The sequence below is a fragment of the Natrix helvetica genome, assembly GCF_964273705.1.
Source record: "Natrix helvetica genome assembly, chromosome: 16".
Classification (NCBI taxonomy): Eukaryota; Metazoa; Chordata; class Lepidosauria; order Squamata; family Natricidae; genus Natrix; species Natrix helvetica.
In genome coordinates, this window is record NC_138563.1 from 5,295,846 (window position 1) to 5,314,850 (window position 19,005).

Genomic DNA, 19,005 nt, shown 5'->3' on the forward strand with positions numbered 1-19,005 from the left:
CATTTACCAACAGAAATGGGCTCAATTGTTGAGAGCTATCTGTACTGAAAAAAGTGACGACCGGTCCTTCAACTTATGACCCTTTGCAGCATTCCCATGATCCCATCATCACATCAAAGCTTCCCCTTCTTTTCTGCTCCTGGCATTGTCTTGGAAGGTAGACTGCGCCAGTTGAGGGAGGTTTCCCTTAAATAGCTAGCCAAAGGAAGAGAAAAAAAGTACTTGTATACAGGCAGCCCTCGACTTACAACCACAATTGAGCCCAAAATTTATGTCACTAAGCGAGAGACTTGTTTAAGTGTCCCATTTTACGACCTTTCTTTCCACAGTTGTTAAGTGCATCACTGCAAAGATTCAGTTAGTAACCTGGTTGTTAAGTGAACCTGCCTTCCCCGTTGACTTGGCTTGTCAGAAGGTCGCAAAAGGGGACCAATCACGTGACCCCGGGATGTTGCGACCGTCATAAATGCAACTCAGTTGTCAAACATCCAAACGCAAATCACGTAATCCCGGGGATTCTGCAACGGTCATAAGTGTGCGTAAATGGTCTTTTAAAAAGTCACTTTTTTCAGTTCACCCTTGCATCTTCCAACGATTCCTAAGCTAAAAGGGATGTAAGTCAAGGACTCCTTGTATCTAATCAGTACAAAAGCAACGAACATTTCCTGATTAAGCTTTGAAAGGTAGGGAAAGTTGGGCTAATTTCCTTTTGATCTCAACTTTAAAGCCAAAGAGAGATTATTTATGTTTGCTGGCAAGATATTAACCAGAGCTCCCTTTTTGGAGAAAGGCCTTAAGCCATGCTGTGACGTCTGAAGAAAAGATAAATCAGTGGGGAGAAGAAGAAAAAAATCAATAATTTAGCACATCCCCCCCCAAACAGGTTGGTTTGTCCCTTGAGTAATCTGTCTTAATAGTTGCTTGTGGAGATGATAAGTGATGAATAATTTAGCTCCAACGCGCCGCGCACACTCTCCGCCACTTCAACCGCTGTAATTAAAGAATGTGAAACTTCGTTTGTTATACAAAATTATTGCTGAATTATTCAGATCCTGAGTAATTACTAAAACTGCGCAGGAATTTGCCGGTGGGGGGGAGGAGAAAAACGTGGCCCTCTGGAGGCGTCACCTGCGTGGAACTGGCAGGAAAACCAATTGTGTTTGCGACCTCACAATTGGAGATATTGCTGGTGTTACGTGGGAGGTTTTCTTGCCCACTAAAAAAAAAAATCATCCACATTTAAAAAAAAATACTAACATGTGACAGTGAAATAAGCTTTGCAAAACTATTCCAGGAGGTTACCAACAGTTATCTACATGTGCCGGGAGTGGGAAGTGTCTAATATAAAGGCGATGGTATTATTAATATTATTAATATTAAGCCACGCACGGTGCAAATTAAATTAAAGATTTGAGATTACCATCGTGCACCTTGTGTCCCCGGAGTAAATTTCACTGAACATAGTAAGGTAATGTTGGTGATGGGATCATTCTCTTTGCTGCAGTCTTTCTCAACCTTGGGAATTTTAAGCGGGGTGGACTTCCGTTCCCAGAATTCCCTAGTCAGCATGATTTAAGATGGGTGGACTTCAACTCCCAGAATTCCCTAGTCAGCATGATTTAAGACGGGTGGACTTCCATTCCCAGAATTCCCCAGACAGCATGATTTAAGATGGGTGGACTTCAACTCCCAGAATTCCCTAGTCAGCATGATTTAAGATGGGTGGACTTCAACTCCCAGAACTCCCTAGTCAGCATGATTTAAGATGGGTGGACTTCAACTCCCAGAATTCCCCAGCCAGCATAGGGAAGAACAACAGAGCATAGTATATTCCTGCTCTTGATATAGTTTGCCACGGGAAAAGTAAGGTTTTCAAATAAATCCTATGATCATATGAACGTGATTTATGATTTATTTTTTTCTGATTTCCGGCATTATTATTATTATTATTATTATTATTATTATTATTATTATTATTATTATTATTATTATTATTATTTCTTCTTCTTCTTCTTCTTCTTCTTCTTCTTCTTCTTCTTCTTCTTCTTCTTCTTCTTCTTCTTCTTCTTCTTCTTCTTCTTCCTCCTCCTCCTCCTCCTCCTCCTCCTCCTCCTCCTCCTCCTCCTCCATAATCCTTGCGGGGTGGAGTCTGGGCAACTGAATGGAGCTAGAAGAGTATTTCCTGGCCAGATGCCCTTTGTGTCACCAGTACGGAGTTTTGTTCGGGAGATTTATTCTCATCCTGCCCAGAGAGAGGAATATCTGCCTCTACCTAGGATCGAACTCACAAGCCTCCTGACTGTGAGGCGACAACTTCACCTCTAGGCCAACACACCACTCCCGGCATTTACTTCTCAATTCCCCCCCCCCAAAAAAAAACCCATTATGGGAATGGGTTCACTCAACAACCACCTCAAACAAGGTCGTAAAATCAGTTGCAGACTCACATGAGGGTCTCCTTAACAGCTGATACAACTGAAGACTTACGGTCGTAAGTCAAGGACTCCCTGAAAACAACCCGACGGGGGGGGGGGAGCTGGAGAATCAACAATTTGCCAGTGCAATAAAAGAAAGAAAAAGAAAGAAAGAAAGCTGTCAGAGAATATGATAAAAATTACCATACCGATAAGCATAAAAGCAATAAAATCTTATCATGGTAATCTAAGCAAGGAATGTATACTAAACAGACAGATCAAATTGATCCGTTCCTTAATGCTGACATGTTTTCTCCCCAAAAGCTCTCTAAAAGATTTAAGGCCATCAATCACTCCTGCTCGACACACAGACAGTTTTTAAGTGCTTTCCAGAGAGGCTTTTATGCCGGCACTGGGAGAAGACAGACAACAGGCACATGGGATCTACACGGAGCCTCCCTGGACAGGGACTGTCTACCTTACAATACCAAAACGCCCCCAAACCAACAAGGAAAGGCAATGGAGCCGTGGAGAGAAAAGGAATTTTTTTCTGATTGAATATGCTGTCAAATGGGTGGAAACAGAGGGCAGGTAGTCTCTGACGTATGACTATCATGGAGCCCGGTTGTTAAGTGAGTCATCACATAACCGACCTCATTTTTTTTTGCAGCAGTCATTAAGGAAATCCGCAGTCATTAAGCGAAACCAAGGTGGTGGAGACGGGAAGTGAATGCCGGTTATTGAAAAAGCCCACTCCTCTGAAAAATTGATGGCGGGGGGAGTTGAAGCCCACCCATCTTAAAACATCCAACCGAGGGATTATGGGAGTTAAAGTCCACCCAATTTAAAGCACATAGACTGGGGGATTCTGGGAGTTGAAGTCCACCCATCTTTAAACATCCAACTGGGGGATTATGGGAGTTGAAGTCCATCCATCTTAAGGTTGAGAACCCTGTGGATAAGTCTCCTTCCACCGCCCGTCCACCCCATCATCTTTCCTTTCTCTTCAACACTGGTGGGTCTACAACACAACTCTCTCTCCACCCTATTCCTATGAGGAAGACTTCGCCCTGCCCTACAAACCCTCCTCAAGAAATGCCTTGGCCTTCAAGACACCATGCAAGTCACGTTGTTGGCTGATTGTACCCACCCCACGTAGGTACAATTCCAAGGAACCTCTCCTCTGACCTCTTTGTTGGTTTTGGCCCGCTTGGGAGAGGTCAACCGAGACAGGAAGAAGGTCCAAATCAAAGGATTTTGGCCTGACGTCTAAAACCTTCTGGAGATATTTCCTCAACTTCCTGACCAAGGTCCGTCTCTCCCCGCCGTCCGTTTTCCACTCCGAAGGTTGCGTCCGCTTGGTGCTTCCTGTCCAAGAACACACCCACCTTGCTTATCTTCCTCCCCCCCCCTTCCTTCTCCCTCCCCCCTCCCCAATCTTATCTACCAAGACCAGATGCCACCTCCGAAGACTCTTGGTCAAAGACTTCAGGAGAAGCCACCGGGCTTGGGACAGACATCATGGGTAATTGCATTCACACGGTGAGTTTTTCCAAGGTGTTTGAGATTTTTGGGGGGTGGGGGGAGGGCCTGGGAGGAAGAAGGGGGGGTACTTCTATACTGGTGAAGATGATTAGGACTGGCGCAAGGTTCTCACAATTCATGTGACTGACAACCTTGATCCATTTACAAGGGCTGCAGTATCTCAGGGCTATCTTAATGCAGGGGCCTGAAGGGGACTTGCCTGGGGGGGCCCACGAGCTTAGGGCCCCCCTACTAATCTGTGTATGTTAACCCTTCAAAGCCCCTGGTATCGTATAAATGCAGCAACAGGTTCATTACATTTCACCGCATTTTTAAATTAATACTAACACACAAATACGTGCTTTATTTTTGTCGAGGATTTACATGTTTATCCCTGTGAGTAGTTCTCGTAGGGGCCCATAATGCTGTTAAGGCAGCCCTGGCTTGTCTGATCCCCCTTTCCAGGGGTCTTCCAACCTGCACAGTCAGTGGGGGGGGAGCCGGATTCGCTTAACAACTCCAGTGGTTCGCTTAATGACCCCAGCCAAAAAGTAGCAAAATCAGGGGGCGGCTACTTAACGACCGAAGTTCTGGTCCAATTTGTCGTCGGAATTCAAGGTTCAAATCCTGTCTTGGCCATGGGGAATTCATTGGTGCTTTTAGCTAATCGCACTTTGTCTCTTCGTCTCTCTCCTTCTCTCTTTCCCTCTCTCCTCCCACTTTTTTCCTTTCTCTCCCTCCCTCTTTCCTTCTCACTGTCTTTCTCTCGCTCGCTTCCTCTTTCCCTTTCCTCTTTCCTTCTTTCTCTCTCTCTCCCTCACTCTCATTCCTTCTCTCCCTCCTTCACTCTCCCTCTTTTCTCTCTCCTTCCCTCTCTCTCTCCCTTCCTCTCTCCCTCGTTCTGTCTCTCCTTCACTCTCTCTCCTTCACTCTCTCTCCCCTCTCCTTCCGTCTCTCCCTCTTTCTCTTTCTCCTTTCCTCTCTCCCTCTTTCTCTCTCCTTCACACTCTCTCCTTCACTCTCTCTCCCCTCTCCTTCACTCACTCTCTCCTTCTGTCTCTCCCTCTTTCTCTCCCTTTCTCTTTCTCCTTTCCTCTCTCCCTCATTCTCTCTCTCCTTCACTCTCTCTCCTTCACTCTCCCCTCTCCTTCCCTCTCTTTATCTTCAACCCTCTCCTTCCCTCTCTTCATCTCCCCCCCTCTCCTTCCCTCTCTCTCCCTCTCTCTATCCATATGAGCGGGGGTTTGCTTAGACCGAAAAAGAAAAATGAGTTCTGAACCTTTTCAAAAGTCAAATTCCACAGTTAGCCTCAAACCATCCAGTAAATTCATTTACGTTTGGATCTCTTCTTTCAAATCTTGACATTAACCTTTCCGGCGCAGAAATCAGCTCACAAAATAATCACGAAAAGGAGGCAAAATTTCTTTCTCCGGAGTCCCCTGACCTTCCCCGGCAGACAATAAAAATGAAAGAATTATGCGACTTGATACAAGGCAGGTATATCTGTCCTTAATTGCAGCAGACTTCCAGAATATATATAGACTTCCCAAATCGGAATTTAAATGGAAACGTTACACTGTGAGGAGCTGAGAGAAAGAAAAGTTCCCTCCCCCCCCAAAAAAAATCTTCCAGAAATAACATTATTGGTGTACAGTAACACCACAACTGGGGAGACGGTGACTTGCAACAGTCGCTAAGCAATCCGTTGTAAGTCGAGGACTGTCCGCAAACAGTTCCTCAATTTGCACAAACGAACATGCAGTGGGAACATTTTTACTTTGGCTAAAGAAGAGGCGTGGATTTTGCCAAAGCATTAGGAGAGGCCGTTTCAGGGTGTGCAAATTGGTGTGCAAAAATCTAGTGCAAACAGATTTTTGATCCCAGGCAAGAGGGAAATCTCAGTAGTGTGTAACTTTTGGCCAGGTGGGAAGGTGAGCAGACATATGGGTCTAGCTAGCTGTACGTTTTGGTTTTTTTTTAATCTTGGTAGAATCTCCGTGTCCAGGAGCAGTTTACCTTAGCGTATCATTTACTAGGAGACGAACCATCAAGAGAAGCTGAGCTAAGGGGAGCTCCAGTCTGGCTCAGAACTCCTTTATCTTAATGACGTTCTACGCCGGCTCCTCGGATGTTATTGTAAAGCTGTTTATTATTTTATGCCGCGTTCTATATTTTACTGTTTTTATTAGGTTTGCAATTTAGCAATTTTATTGTGTTTTAATGATGTTCCTCCTTGGGAAAGCAGCTTGAGATCTTTTTAAATTAAAAGATGGGGTGGAAATCTGTTTGCGAAGGAGTAAGGAGGGAGGGAGATGGGAGGGAGGGAAGGAGAGACGGTGTCAAGAACCCTGACAGAAGGAAGGAAGGAAGGAAGGAAGGAAGGAAGGAAGGAAGGAAGGAAGGAAGGAAGGAAGGAGGAAGGAAGGAAGGAAGGAAGGAAGTTGGGAGATAGGGAGGGAAGGAGGAAGGAGGGAGGGGGGAAGAGAAAGGGAGGGAGGAAGTTGGTGAGAGGGAGGGAGGAAGGAAAGAAAGAAAGAAATTGGGAGACGGAGGGAAGGAAGGAAGTTAGGAGACAGGGAGGGAGGGAAGTAGGAGAGAGGGAGGGAAGAGAAAGGGAGGGAGGGAGGAAAGAAAGAAAGAAGTTGGGAGACAGGGAGGGAAGGAAGGAAGGAAGTTAGGAGACAGGGAGGGAGGGAAGTAGGAGAGAGGGAGGGAAGAGAATGGGAGGGAAGGAAGGAAGGAAAGAAAGAAATTGGGAGACAGGGAGGGAAGGAAAGAAGCTGGGAGGGAGAGAGGAAGAAAGGAAATTGTGGGAGGGAGGGAGGGAGGAAGGAAGGAAGGAAGGAAGGAAGGAAGGAAGGAAGGAAGGAAGGAAGGGTTTTTAGAAGAGGTTGGGACCTCTGCTTCGTTAAACCAGGATGGGGGAGAAATTGCCTTTTGCCCGACGTCTTTTTCTAATCCCAGCCTGCGATCTTCTCCTCACCTAAAGGAAGAGAATGAGAAATGGCCTCATCTGCTTCCACGCAGGACGAAGCGGCAGCCAAAGGGAAGGAGGCGTCTGCGGATAAAACCTCTCCCCTCTCGCGCTCTGAGCGAGGTTTTGCTGTGAGGAGGCCGGTATCTCCTGCACACAGACACACAACAGACACACCAAAAGCAGCACCCTTTGGCCACCCACCTTCAGCTGGCAGAGGGAAACCTCGGCCGGCCGTAATGAAAAAACAAACAAACTCTGTTTGCCCCATCAGACTCAAAGGCTTTTTTCTTTCTCTTTCTTTCTTTCCTCTTCTTTCTCGTTCTTCTCTTTCTCCTTCTTTCCTCTTCTTCTCCTTTTCCTTTTTTCTTCTTTTTTTCTTTTTCTTTCTTTCTCTTCTTTCTCCTTCTTTCTTCTTCTCTTTCTCCTTTTTTCTCCTACTCCTTTTTTTCTTCTCCTTCTCCTCCTCCTCCTTTTCCTCCTTCCTTTTCATCTCCCCCTCATTCTCTTCTTTTCTCCTTCTCTTTCTCCTTTCTTTCTTCTTCTCCTTCTCTTTCTCCTTCTTCTTCTCCTCCTTCTTCTTTTCCTCCTTCTCCTCTTCTCCTCTTTCTCCTCCTCCTCCTCCTCCTCCTCCTCCTCCTCCTCTTCCTCCTCCTCCTTTTTTCTCCTCTTTCTCCTTCTCTTCTCCTTCTCCTTCTGCTTTTCCTCCTTTTCCTCCTCCTTTTTCTCCTTCTCCTCCTTTTTTCTCCTTCTCCTCCTCTTCCACCTTTTCTTCCTCCTTTTCTTCCTCCTCTTTCTCCTTCTCTTCTCCTTCCAACATTTCTCTCCCAGCATCCCCTCTGAGGCAGCTCAGCCTCCCAGAAGTCAGTTTCTCCCCACTGCTGTTTGGAGAGCTGTCCACATCCCTCCCGGATAATAAATGCCTTTAAAGAAAGGCTAAGGTGAGAGATAAATTTCCATTAATTCCAGAGAGTGGCAGTCTAGCAAGGGAGGCATAAAGTTATCCAAGGGAGCGTCTGGGAGGGGAAACACATTTGCATGCCAAGCCAGTGCGCCCTTCGGTCCTTCTTTTCCCCCCATTCTTTCTGAGCCAAATGGATCCTCCCCTCTTTGAAATCTTAACCACAAACACCTGCCATTCCTCCTGCAGCTTTGCCACCAAGGAATCTGCAAAAACTCCCCCAGGCCCCATTTCTCTCCCCCCCCCTCCAGATTTTGCACAAAGACAGATGACATCTCCCACGCCTTACCCTTCCTATGTTCTCGGCTGTATCATCCTCCTAGTAAGACCACATCTGGAACTCTGCAACCAATGTTGGTCCCCAGGCTACAAAAAAACAAACACATGTTGAGACTTTGGGGAGGGGGGAAGTGCAGAGAAGAGCAACGAGGATGTGGCCTTATAAAGGCCTTATAAAGTGGTATCAACCCTTCACGTGATCTTGATTCTATCCCTCTGTTTGTGCAGCCTAGAACTGTGTTGGCTTTTTTGGCAGCTGCTGCTGACCTTCCATGGCTCCTGCTTATAGGTTTTGTAGTCACACACGGCTCAGCCCAACCTCTCTCCTACCAGCTGGAGGGAATCAGATATAATTTCAAACAGGAATGATTAAAGGCCTGGAGACCAGATATTAGAAGAGCAACAAAGATGATTAGGGGCTGGAGAGTAACACATAGGCAGAACGGTTGCAGGAACTGGGAATGTCTAGTTTAATGAAAAGAAGGTCTAGGGGAGATATGATAGCAGTCTTCCAATATCTCAGGGGTTGCCACAAAGAAGAGGGAGTCAAGCTATTCTCCAAGGCACCTGAGGGCAGAACAAGAAGCAATGGGTGGAAACTAATCAAGGAGAGAAGCAACCTGGAATTAAGGAGAAACTTCCTAACAGGAAGGACAATTAATCAGTGAAACAGCTTGCCTTTAGAAACAATGGGCACTCCATCACTGGGGGTTTTTAAGAAGAGACTAGACAGTCACTTATCTGAAATAGTCTAGGTTTTTCTCCTTGAGCAGGGGGCTGGACTAGAAGACCTCCAAGGTCCCTCCCAGATCTATTCTATTCTATCATCTTTCCTCCTCCTCCTCCTCATCTCTCCTTGTTCTCCTTATATCTTTTCTTCTTCTTCTTCTCCTTCTTCTTCTTCTTCTCCTTCTCCTTCTCCTTCTCCTTCTCCTTCTCCTTCTCCTTCTCCTTCTCCTTCTCCTTCTTCTTCTTCTTCTTCTTCTTCTTCCTCCATGATTATCAGACAAGGAATAATGGATGGAAACTGAACAAGGAGAAATTCAACTTGGAAATAAGGAGACATTTTCTAGAGAACAATCCATTCATGGGACAAAAGCTGCCTTCGGAAGTTGTGGGAGTTTCATCCCTGTCAGAAATGGCATAGGGTCTCCTGCTTGGGTGGGGGGTTGGACTAGATGACCTACATGGTCCCTTCCATCTCTGTTAATCTGAATCTATCTAAGATGATCAAAGGCCTGGAAGCTAAAACATACAATGAACAGTTGCAGGAACTGGGCCTGGCTAGTCTAGGGAAGAGAAGGACCAGGGGAGACAGGAGAGCATCTTCTAATATTTGAGGGGCTGCCCCAGAGAGGAGGAAGGGGGTCAAGCTATTCTCCAAAGCACCTTTGAAGACCAGACAAGGAACAATGGATGGAAACTGACCAAGGAGAGATTCAACCTGGAAATAAGGAGGAATTTCCTGACAGGGAGAACAATCAACCAACGGAACAGAAGTTGCCTTCGGAAGTTGTGGGAGCTTCATCCCTGGAGGCTTTTAAGAAGAGACTGGACTGCCATCTGGTGTAGGGTCTCCTGCTTGGGTGGGGGTTGGGGGTTGGACTAGATGACCTCCAAGGTCCCTTCCAACTCTGTTAAATCTGTATAATCCTTCCTATTTCCTTTCGCGCTTTCCATTTACCCCCCCCCTTCCGCCCCACCCCTCACCTCTCCATCTTCTCTCTCCCACCTGGCAGGATTTAGGCAACAGCACCGTGTACGATTACACGACCCACCCTGACCTCTGGCAGCTGATGGGCAACGTCACCCAGAACGAAACGGCGGAATACGACGACTGGTATGAAAACTTTGCCGAACCCTGCCAGTTCACCTTTTGCTCCAATTTCATCGGCACGATCCCGGTTTTCCTAGGAATCACCTCCCTCCTGGGAATTGTAGGCAACTTGGCGCTTGGCATTGCCCTGACCAAATGCCCTCGGTTTTGGGATCAGTGCCAGCCGGGCAAAGTGGAGCTGGTCCTGCTCGCCATCGGAGGGGTCATTTTCGCTTCCACGTTGCCGTTTTTCGCCCTGGGCATCCGCTGGAAGTGGGCCTTGGAAGACCGCTTCTGCCAAGCGATCCACGGACTCAAATTCGGCAGCCTCTTTGCTGAGGGTTTGCTGGCGGCTGGCACCGCCTGCCGAAGCCCCCCGGGTCTCCCCAAGGAGCTTCTGCCCACCCTGCTGTGGATCATGGGCTTCGTCTGCGCCACCCCGGCCGCGCTGGTGAGCAGCTCCGAAGGGCTTTGCATCCCGCATCGTCTCGCCGAGCGTCAGGCCTGGTCCTTCGTCCACGTGGCCTCCTGCCTGGTGATTCTGTCCCTTCTCCCGCTCATCGTGGTCTCAGCCACGGCGTGTCTCACGGGGTGTGGAAAGAGGGAGCACCCCCGTTGGAACATCAGCTGGGTTTTTTATCTCTTTTGGGGTCCTTACGGAGTGGCTGTGTTTGTGGACATGTTTCAGAAGGAAATCTACTTGTCCCAAAGTTGCCGCTTCCTGGATCATCTCAACTCTTTCCTGCACCTGTCGGAAGGGTGGGGAATGCTCCACTGTTACCTGAGCCCCTTCTTCATTTTGGGGTTGGGCTTTTACCGCCGAAAGAGAGCCTAAATCAGTGGTGGTAAAACCTTTCTGTCATCCCGTGCGGAAAGCAATGCATGCATGACCCATACACCTGTGCAAACTGCCCCCCTGCGCCAGTGATGGGTTTCAAAATTTTTTAGAACCTCTTCTGTAGGTGTGGCCTGCTTTGTGGGAGTGGCTTGCCAGCCATGTGACTGGGTGGGAGTGGCTTGCCAGCCATGTGACTGGGTGGGAGTGGCTTGCCAGCCATGTGACCGGGTGTGCATGGCCAACTTGTAAAATGTGGTGAAACTCACTTAACAACGCTCTTGCTTAGCAACCAAAATGTTGGCTCAGGAACTCTGCCATTAAAGCACGCAAGTCTTAAAGCTGTCAAGTTACAAGACCCTTGCACCCCTAACCCTTTAGAGAGAAAAAAAACCCCAGGGGTATTCAAACTTGACAGCTTTAAGACTTGTGGACTTCAACTCCCAGAATTCCTCCTCCAGTCATGTTGGCTCAGGAACTCTGGCATTAAAGCACGCAAGTCTTAAAGCTGTCAAGTTACAAGACCCTTGCACCCCTAACCCTTTAAAATGAGCTGGGCCCAATTTCGCAACCTTTTTGCTGAGGTTGTGAAGCGACTCACTGCCCTCGTTCGGCGAATCACACGGTCATTAAACGAGTCCAGCTCCCCCACTGACTGTGCTTAACCGATGTCAGCTGTGGAAACGTCGCCGATGGAAATCCGGGGACACTCAGACACGGACACACACGCCGCTGTCTGAATTTTAATCACCGGACGGCCGGGATGCTACAACGGTCATAAACGTGAGCCATTTTTTTTCTGTGCCATCGTCTCTTCGAACAGTCACTAAATGAATGGCCGTAAGTCGAGGGTTCCCTGGCCCTTGAGGCACCCGCACAATGGTCTCCTTTACTTCCCATGATGAAGCCACCGAGGCCGTCTCTGGCGTGTTGACGACGGAACTTTCGCTATTGAACAAATCACGTTGTGTGTTCCATAAAAGTGTATATGTGTGTGTGTGTGTTTTATTCTTTACCATTGCAAATAAACGATGTTTGAAATCTTGTATGCCTCGGCTGAATCGAGCCTGGCACTTCCTTGCAGGTAGGACTTTGAATGCCAGAGTTTCAGGCATGGTCCCAATCCAATCAGCTGGAGGGCACCTTGGAGGTCTTCTAGTCCAACCCCCTGCTCAAGCAGGAGGACCCAATGCTATTTGAGAAATGGCTGTCCAATCTCTTCTTGAAAACCTCCAGGGATGAAGCACGTACAACGTCTAGTGGCAAGTTGTCCCATGGATTAATTGTTCTCACTGTTAGGAAATCCCTCCTTAATTTTAGTTTGCTTCTCTCCTTGATTAGTTTCCACCCATTGCTTCTTGTTCTGCCCTCAGGGGCTTTGGAGAATAGCTTGACTCCCTCATATTTGGGGCAACCCCTGAGATATTGGAAGACTGCTATCCTGTCTCCCCTAGTCCTTCTTTTCATCAAACTAGACACACCCAGTTCCTGCAACCGTTCTTCATATGTTTTACTCTCCAGCCCCCTGATCATCTTTGTTGCTCTTCTAATATCTGGTCTCCAGGCTTTTAGTCATTCCTGTTTGAAATTATATCCTATTCCCTCCTTCTGGTAGGAGAGAGATTGGGCTAAGCCGTGTGTGACTACAAAACCTATAAGCAGGAGCCATGAAAGGTCAGCAGCAGCTGCCAAAAAAGCCAACACAGTTCTAGGCTGCACAAACAGAGGGATAGAATCAAGTTTACGTGAAGTGTTAATACCATTTTATCAGGCCTTGGTGAGGCCACGCTTGGAATACGACATTCAGTTTTCGTCGCCATGATATAATAAAAGATGTGGAGACTCTAGAAAGAATGCAGAGAAGAGCAACAAAGATGATTAGGGCACTGGAGGCTAAAACATATGAAGAACGGTTGCAGGAACTGGGGATGACTCGTTTAGAGAAAAGAAGGACTAGGGGAGACATGATAGCAGTGTTCCAATATCTCAGGGGTTGCCACAAAGAAGAGGGAGTCAAACTATTTTCCAAGGCACCTGAGTGTAGAACAAGAAGCAATGGGTGGAAACTAATCAAGGAGAGAAGCAACTTAGAACTGAGGAGAAATTTCCTGACAGTGAGAACAATCAATCAGTGGAACAACTTGCTCCAGAAGTTATGAATGCTCCAACAATGGAAGTGTTTAAGAAGAGATTGGATAACCATTTGTCTGAAGTGGTATAGGGTTTCCTGCTTAAGCAGGGGGTTGGACTAGAAGACCTCCAAGGTCCCTTCCAACTCTGTTATTCTATAAGGTCGTTGCAAATTTGTTGCAGGAGAAGTTTCTGACAAGTGGAATGATTATTATGACAAGTGGAATAATTAGGAAAGCACCTTTCTTTTCCTCTGATCTTCTAAACTTCCAGCCTTGGATCCTTCCAAGAAAGGAAATTGTGCTATGCCTCACTCTGCCCGAAAACACTTGTTTAAACTACCAAGTGATTAAATCTTGCAACGGATTGCAAGATGCCAAAATAAACACGCCAGTTTCGCGCAGAGTGAGGCATCCGGAAACCTTTGTTAACCAAGGGGGTCTCTCTCTCTCTCACACCCACACACACACTTCTGTTTCTGGGAAGAGTTAAATCCAGAGTTGATTATGACTTCCCTCCAAGACAATTGTAGGGAAATCAAAACGACCCATTCTTTGAAAAAATAATAATAACAGAGCTGACCTCCTCATTTAATGTTTAGCAGTGTTCTAATATTTGAGGGTCTGCCATAAAGAGGGGGGGTCAACTCATTTTCCAAAGCACCCGAAGGCAGGACAAGAAACAATGGGTGGAAACTAATCAGGGAGAGAAGCAACATGGAATAAAGGAGAAACTTCCTAACAGGGAGGACAATGAATCAGTGGAACAGCTTGTCTCCAGAGGTTGTGGGTGCTTCATCAGTGGAGGTTTTAAAGAAGAGACTGGGCGACCACCTGTCTGGAATGGTATAGGGTCTCCTGCTTGAGCAGGGGGCTGGACTAGAAGACCTCCAAGGTTCCTTCCCTTAAGGGGTCCCTTAAAGTTTCTCAAACTTCAACTCCCAGAATTCCCCAGCCAGCTTTTGCCAAGATTCCACCCAGAATCGCTTTGGCTAGCGAGATGGGAGGCATATAAAGTCCTCCACTTATGACCACAATTAGAATTTTCACTGCTGAGCATCGAGGACTGCCTGTAACTAACTGGCATTGCCAAGGTGAACTCCAACTGGAAGCGCTCTCCGGAATAAACGAGTCGCTTCAAATTCTCCCCTTCCCTAAACGTCCCTCGCCTTCCCTCGCTCCTAAAGATGTAACCCCTTTCAAACCAGCAGTTGTGGTTTGCGCTGTTCCTAGGATGGAGACATCCTTCGCCCATCCTGGCTAAATGCCTGTCTGTTTTGTGATTCAAGACTCCCTCTTGCTGGCTTTACGCAAGGATAAGAGTTAGGCGGCCATCGGATCGATGCTCATCGACTTCACACACACATACACAAACACACACACACAATTGCAAAGTTGCCTTCCTTCCTAAGTGAGGCGCTCCTTTGAAGGCGTCCGGCAAACTGGATTATTAATCTCTTTGTATTTTTTAAAAAATGAGATGCTTTAACCAGGATGGGATCAGAAACCAACCTCTCTCTCCGTTCATTCATTCATTCTCCGCAGGCTTTTATTGACTGTTGCTCCATCAACTTAACTGTGCATCAAATTAGCCTGCCCTTATGAAAATGGGAGGGAGGGAGGGGGGCGGCAGAGCACTTTGTGAGTCGGCACTGCCCCCTGCTGTCTGGCCATGAGCATTGCGGGTTCCACCCCCCCCCACCCCCAAAAGACTGGACCAAAACAAGAATGGGACGGAATGGAATGGAGTGAAATTAGGAAAGAATGGACTGGACTGGACTGAAATGGAAGGGGAGGGGAGAGGAGAGGAGAGGAGAGGAGAGAAAATAGAATAGAAAATAGAGTAGAATAGAATAGAGAAGAATAGAATAGAATAGAATAGAATAGAATAGAATAGAATAGAATAGAATAGAATAGAATAGAAATAGAAATAATAGAAATACAAATACAAATAGAAATAGAAAATAGAATGTAGAACAGAATATAATATAATAGGAATAGGAATAGGAATAGGAATAGGAATAGGAATAGGAATAGGAATAGAATAGAATAGAATAGAGGATGGGATGGAATGGGATGGAATAGAATAGAATAGAAAATAGAATGGAATAGAATAGTATAGTATAGAATAGAATAGAATGGAATGGAATAGAATAGAGGATGAGATGGGATGGGATGGAATAGAATAGAATAGAAAATAGAATAGAAAATAGAAAATAGAATAGAAAATAGAATAGAATAGAAAATAGAATAGAAAATAGAAAATAGAATAGAAAATAGAATAGAATAGAATAGAGAATAGAAAATAGAAAATAGAATGAATAGAATAGAAAATAGAACAGAATAGAAAATAGAATAGAATAGAGAATAGAAAACAGAATAGAATATAGAATATAGAATAGAATTATTTCTTGTTCTTTTGCAACAGGTAGTCCTCGACTTGTGATCACAATTGAGCCCAACTTTTCTGCTGCTAAGTGAGACACTTGTTAAGTGAGTTTTGCGCCATTTTACAGCCTTTCTTGTCACTGTTGTTGTTAAGTGAATCACTGATCCAATTAGTAATAGGGCTGTTAAGTGACACTCTGGCTTCCCCACAGACTTTTGATCGTCAGAAGGTTGCAAAATGTGACCCGGGGACACTGCAACTGTCGTAAGTACATGCCAGTTGCCAAGCATTTGAATTTTGATCACATGGCCATGGGGAGGCGGCAATGGTCGTAAGCGTGAGAAACGGTCCTAGGTCACTTGTTCGGTACTGTTTGTGTCACTTCGAATAGTCGCTAAATGAGCTGTTGTAAGTGGAGGTCTCATTTGTGCCTCCTTCCAGACCAACTTGAAAAATCCCCCTCCCTTCCCAGAATAAACTGGGACCAGTTTTTAAAAGTTCTCGGATGCCTGATTTAAGTCACACCATTTTCCCCGCTAACAGTTCCAAGATCTCCTCCGATGTTATTCACTTTCTTCTCTAATTTGGAAGCCGGAGGAAGCTCCCACTTCCCAGCAATTATTCCCCTGGGGATCTTCATTATTTTAGCGTGGGAAGCCGTCATGCCTACCCTTGGCTCGGCAGCGTAGGGCAGTGGTAGGAAATGCTCGCCGAGGGAGCCTGGCGCCCCAGGGAGGGAAGGAAAAACCCTCGGCATTGCCGCTTGTAGGAGAACAATCTTCTTTGCATCATGGACGCGTCCTCTCTGGGTTATGAATTGCCAATGACGGCGGCTTACGAAATTTCGTTGCAATGCAAAGTCTCCGGGAGCGAAAATTGTAGCTAAGGAGGAAAGCAAAGAAGGAAGAGGGAAACTTTTTGGTTTGAGCACTAAAGCATCTTGTAGAGAGTCAGGGAGGCCCCTCTAGGTGACCTTGGGTGGCAAACAGCACAACAGAATAACAGGGTTGGGAGGGATCTTGGAGGCCATCCAGTCCAACCCCCAGCTCCCTTATACGATTTCAGACAAAGGGCTGTCCAGACTTTTCTTTTCTTTTCCTTTCTTCTTTTCTTTTTTCCTTTCCTTTCTTCTTTTCTTTTCTTTTCTTCTTTCCTTTCCTTCTTTCCTTTCTTCTTTCCTTCTTTCCTTTCTTCTTTTCTTTTCTTTTCTTTTCTTTTATTCGCCTCGCCTCACCTCACTTTATTGTCATTGTACATGCCGGCTTCTATAAATATAAAAACACAAACACATATCCTTTACTTTCTATATAATTGAAATTGAAAACTCAATACCACAGAATTCAATATGGTTGCTGCCCTGGGATGGAAGCTGTTTTTCAGCCTATTGGTCCTTGTTTTTATTCTCCGGCACCGGCTGCCAGATGGTAATAGTTCAAAAAAAAAAAAAGGATGCCCAGGAGGAGATGAATCTTTAAGGTTGATTTGAACATGGGGGGCTGCATACCCCCACCCCCCCTGCATGCAGACGTGACACACACCCCTTCACTCATGCGTGAGCTTCTCCCAGCAGAGACCTAAAAATCACGCAGTGGAACTGACCTGGGCGATGGCTCCGTGTGCCCGCAGGGCAGAAAATATGTCACTTTGACGAGCGGATTTGATTGCATTACCTTCGACTCTAATCAACACCCCACACACACACACACCCTCATCAAAGCTTGCACATCTCTAAGTGATCGTTGTCAAACTGTATTAAAAGCAGGCAACAGAAACAGGACCAATTAGCAAGGCAGCCAGGCAAAGAAAAGCAGGCAGAAATCCACGTTGCTAAACGGGGGCTGTCACTTCCGCGAGAAAAAATATATATCAGGGAATCAACTCGGCGGGAAGGCTAAAATAATGTTTTAGGGAGATATAGGCTATGTTGTGATACAGATAGTCCTCGACTTACAACAACAATGGAGCCACAAGGTATCTGTTGCTAAGAGAGACCGTTGTTAAATGAGTTTTGATCACATGACAGTGGGGAAGCCACAACAGTTGCGATAGATGATAGATAGATGATATAGATAGATAGATGATAGATAGATAGATAGATAGATAGATAGATAGATAGATAGATGATAGATAGATAGATGATAGATAGATAGATAGATAGATAGATAGATAGATAGATAGATAGATAGATAGATAGATAGATAGATAAGAGATTAGAGAGAGAGAGAGACCTAGACAAATAGAAAAAGATAATGATAGAGACAGATAAGAGAGAGTAGATAAGTAGCTAGGTAGGTAGGTACCGTAGTTAGGTAAGTAGTTAGGTAGTTGATGATAGATAGATAGATAGATAGATAGATAGATAGATAGATAGGAGATTAGAGAGAGAGAGAGACATAGACAAATAAAAAAAGATAGATGATAGAGACAAATAAGAGAGAATAGATAAGTAGATAGATAGATGATAGATAGATAGATAGATAGATAGATAGATAGATAGATAGATAATAGATGGATGGATGGATAGATAGATAGATAGATAGATAGATAGATAGATAGATAGATGGATGGATGGGATAGATAGATAGATAGATAGATAGATAGATAGATAGATAGATAGATAGATAGATAGATGATAGATAGAAGGGAGGAGAGGGGAACGAAGGAAGGAAAGAGAACAGGAGGAGGAGGGAGAAGGAAGGAAGGAAGGAAAAAGGAAGGAAGGACAAGGAAGAAGGAGGAGAAGGAAGGAAGGAGGGAGAAAAAGGAAACGGAAGGGAAATTGTGTGAGAAAGGAGGGATGGAGGGAGAGAGGAGAACAGAAGGAGGAGGAGGGAGAAGGCAAAGTTAGGAAGGAAGGAAGGAAGGAAGGAAGGAAGGAAGGAAGGAAGTCTTGTCAAACCTTGCAAGTTAAGGCTGACCTCCATAACAATTTTCTCAGATAATAGCTGAGTTCCAACTAGATCTTGGCTCGAAAGAGGCCCCCATGTTAAGAACAAATACAGTTTATTGTTTTCTGTGTAGCTCATCGCATGAACCCAAACGGTGTTTGTGTTATTACGGATTTGTTTGGAGAACAAAGTCACCCTTGATCAGCCCAGCTGAGATGCATTTTCCCCCTTGACCATCCAAAACAAGATCAACATTTCAGTCTGCCCAAGGCAGAATCCAAATAGCTGACTTTTGGGGAACAACATCTTGTCGAGTCATCCCATTTCATAAAGAGACATTTCAATAGGAGCAGCTGACAGGCGGTTTTAGCTGGAAAGCGCCTGACTCTTAACACTTCGCCAGGATCAACATACAAAGCCCTGATTTTGTTCCTTGGGAAGGAAACCAATCCATCGAAGGCAATTTAAGGACCTATCGATCTGGCCCAAATCAGCCATCCATGATCCTGGAGAAAATTTCCTAGATCTGGGTTGCAAAGATCTAAAGAGCCACTAGAGGGCAGGAGCAAGAGATGGGAAGAAAAAAATGAACTCCTTGTCTCCACCTAGTGTTAGGTTGTATGTTAGCATTCTATTTTTATTTTTATTTTGAAAGCTGAAAGTGATAGAGGTCAGTTCTAGAGATTAATTGAGCCATTGGTGGGCAAAAAAATGGCCTGGAAATGCAGTCACTGAGCGCCCCAAAAGCAGTCATGCAGTGGGAGTACAATCATCAAAAACTTCCGATCCGGATTGT

At 45.5% G+C, this 19,005-nt stretch overlaps 1 protein-coding gene across 1 annotated transcript; it reads left to right on the plus strand.

Annotated features, from left to right (window-relative positions):
* The first annotated feature begins 3,853 nt into the window (after nt 1-3,853).
* Nucleotides 3,854-11,854, plus strand: ACKR1 (atypical chemokine receptor 1 (Duffy blood group)). Its single transcript, XM_081967794.1, has 2 exons — nt 3,854-3,956; nt 9,892-11,854. Exons 1-2 carry the CDS (start codon nt 3,936-3,938, stop codon nt 10,801-10,803), a joined length of 933 nt encoding a protein of 310 aa, XP_081823920.1. The 5' UTR covers nt 3,854-3,935; the 3' UTR covers nt 10,804-11,854.
* The last annotated feature ends 7,151 nt before the right edge of the window (nt 11,855-19,005 follow it).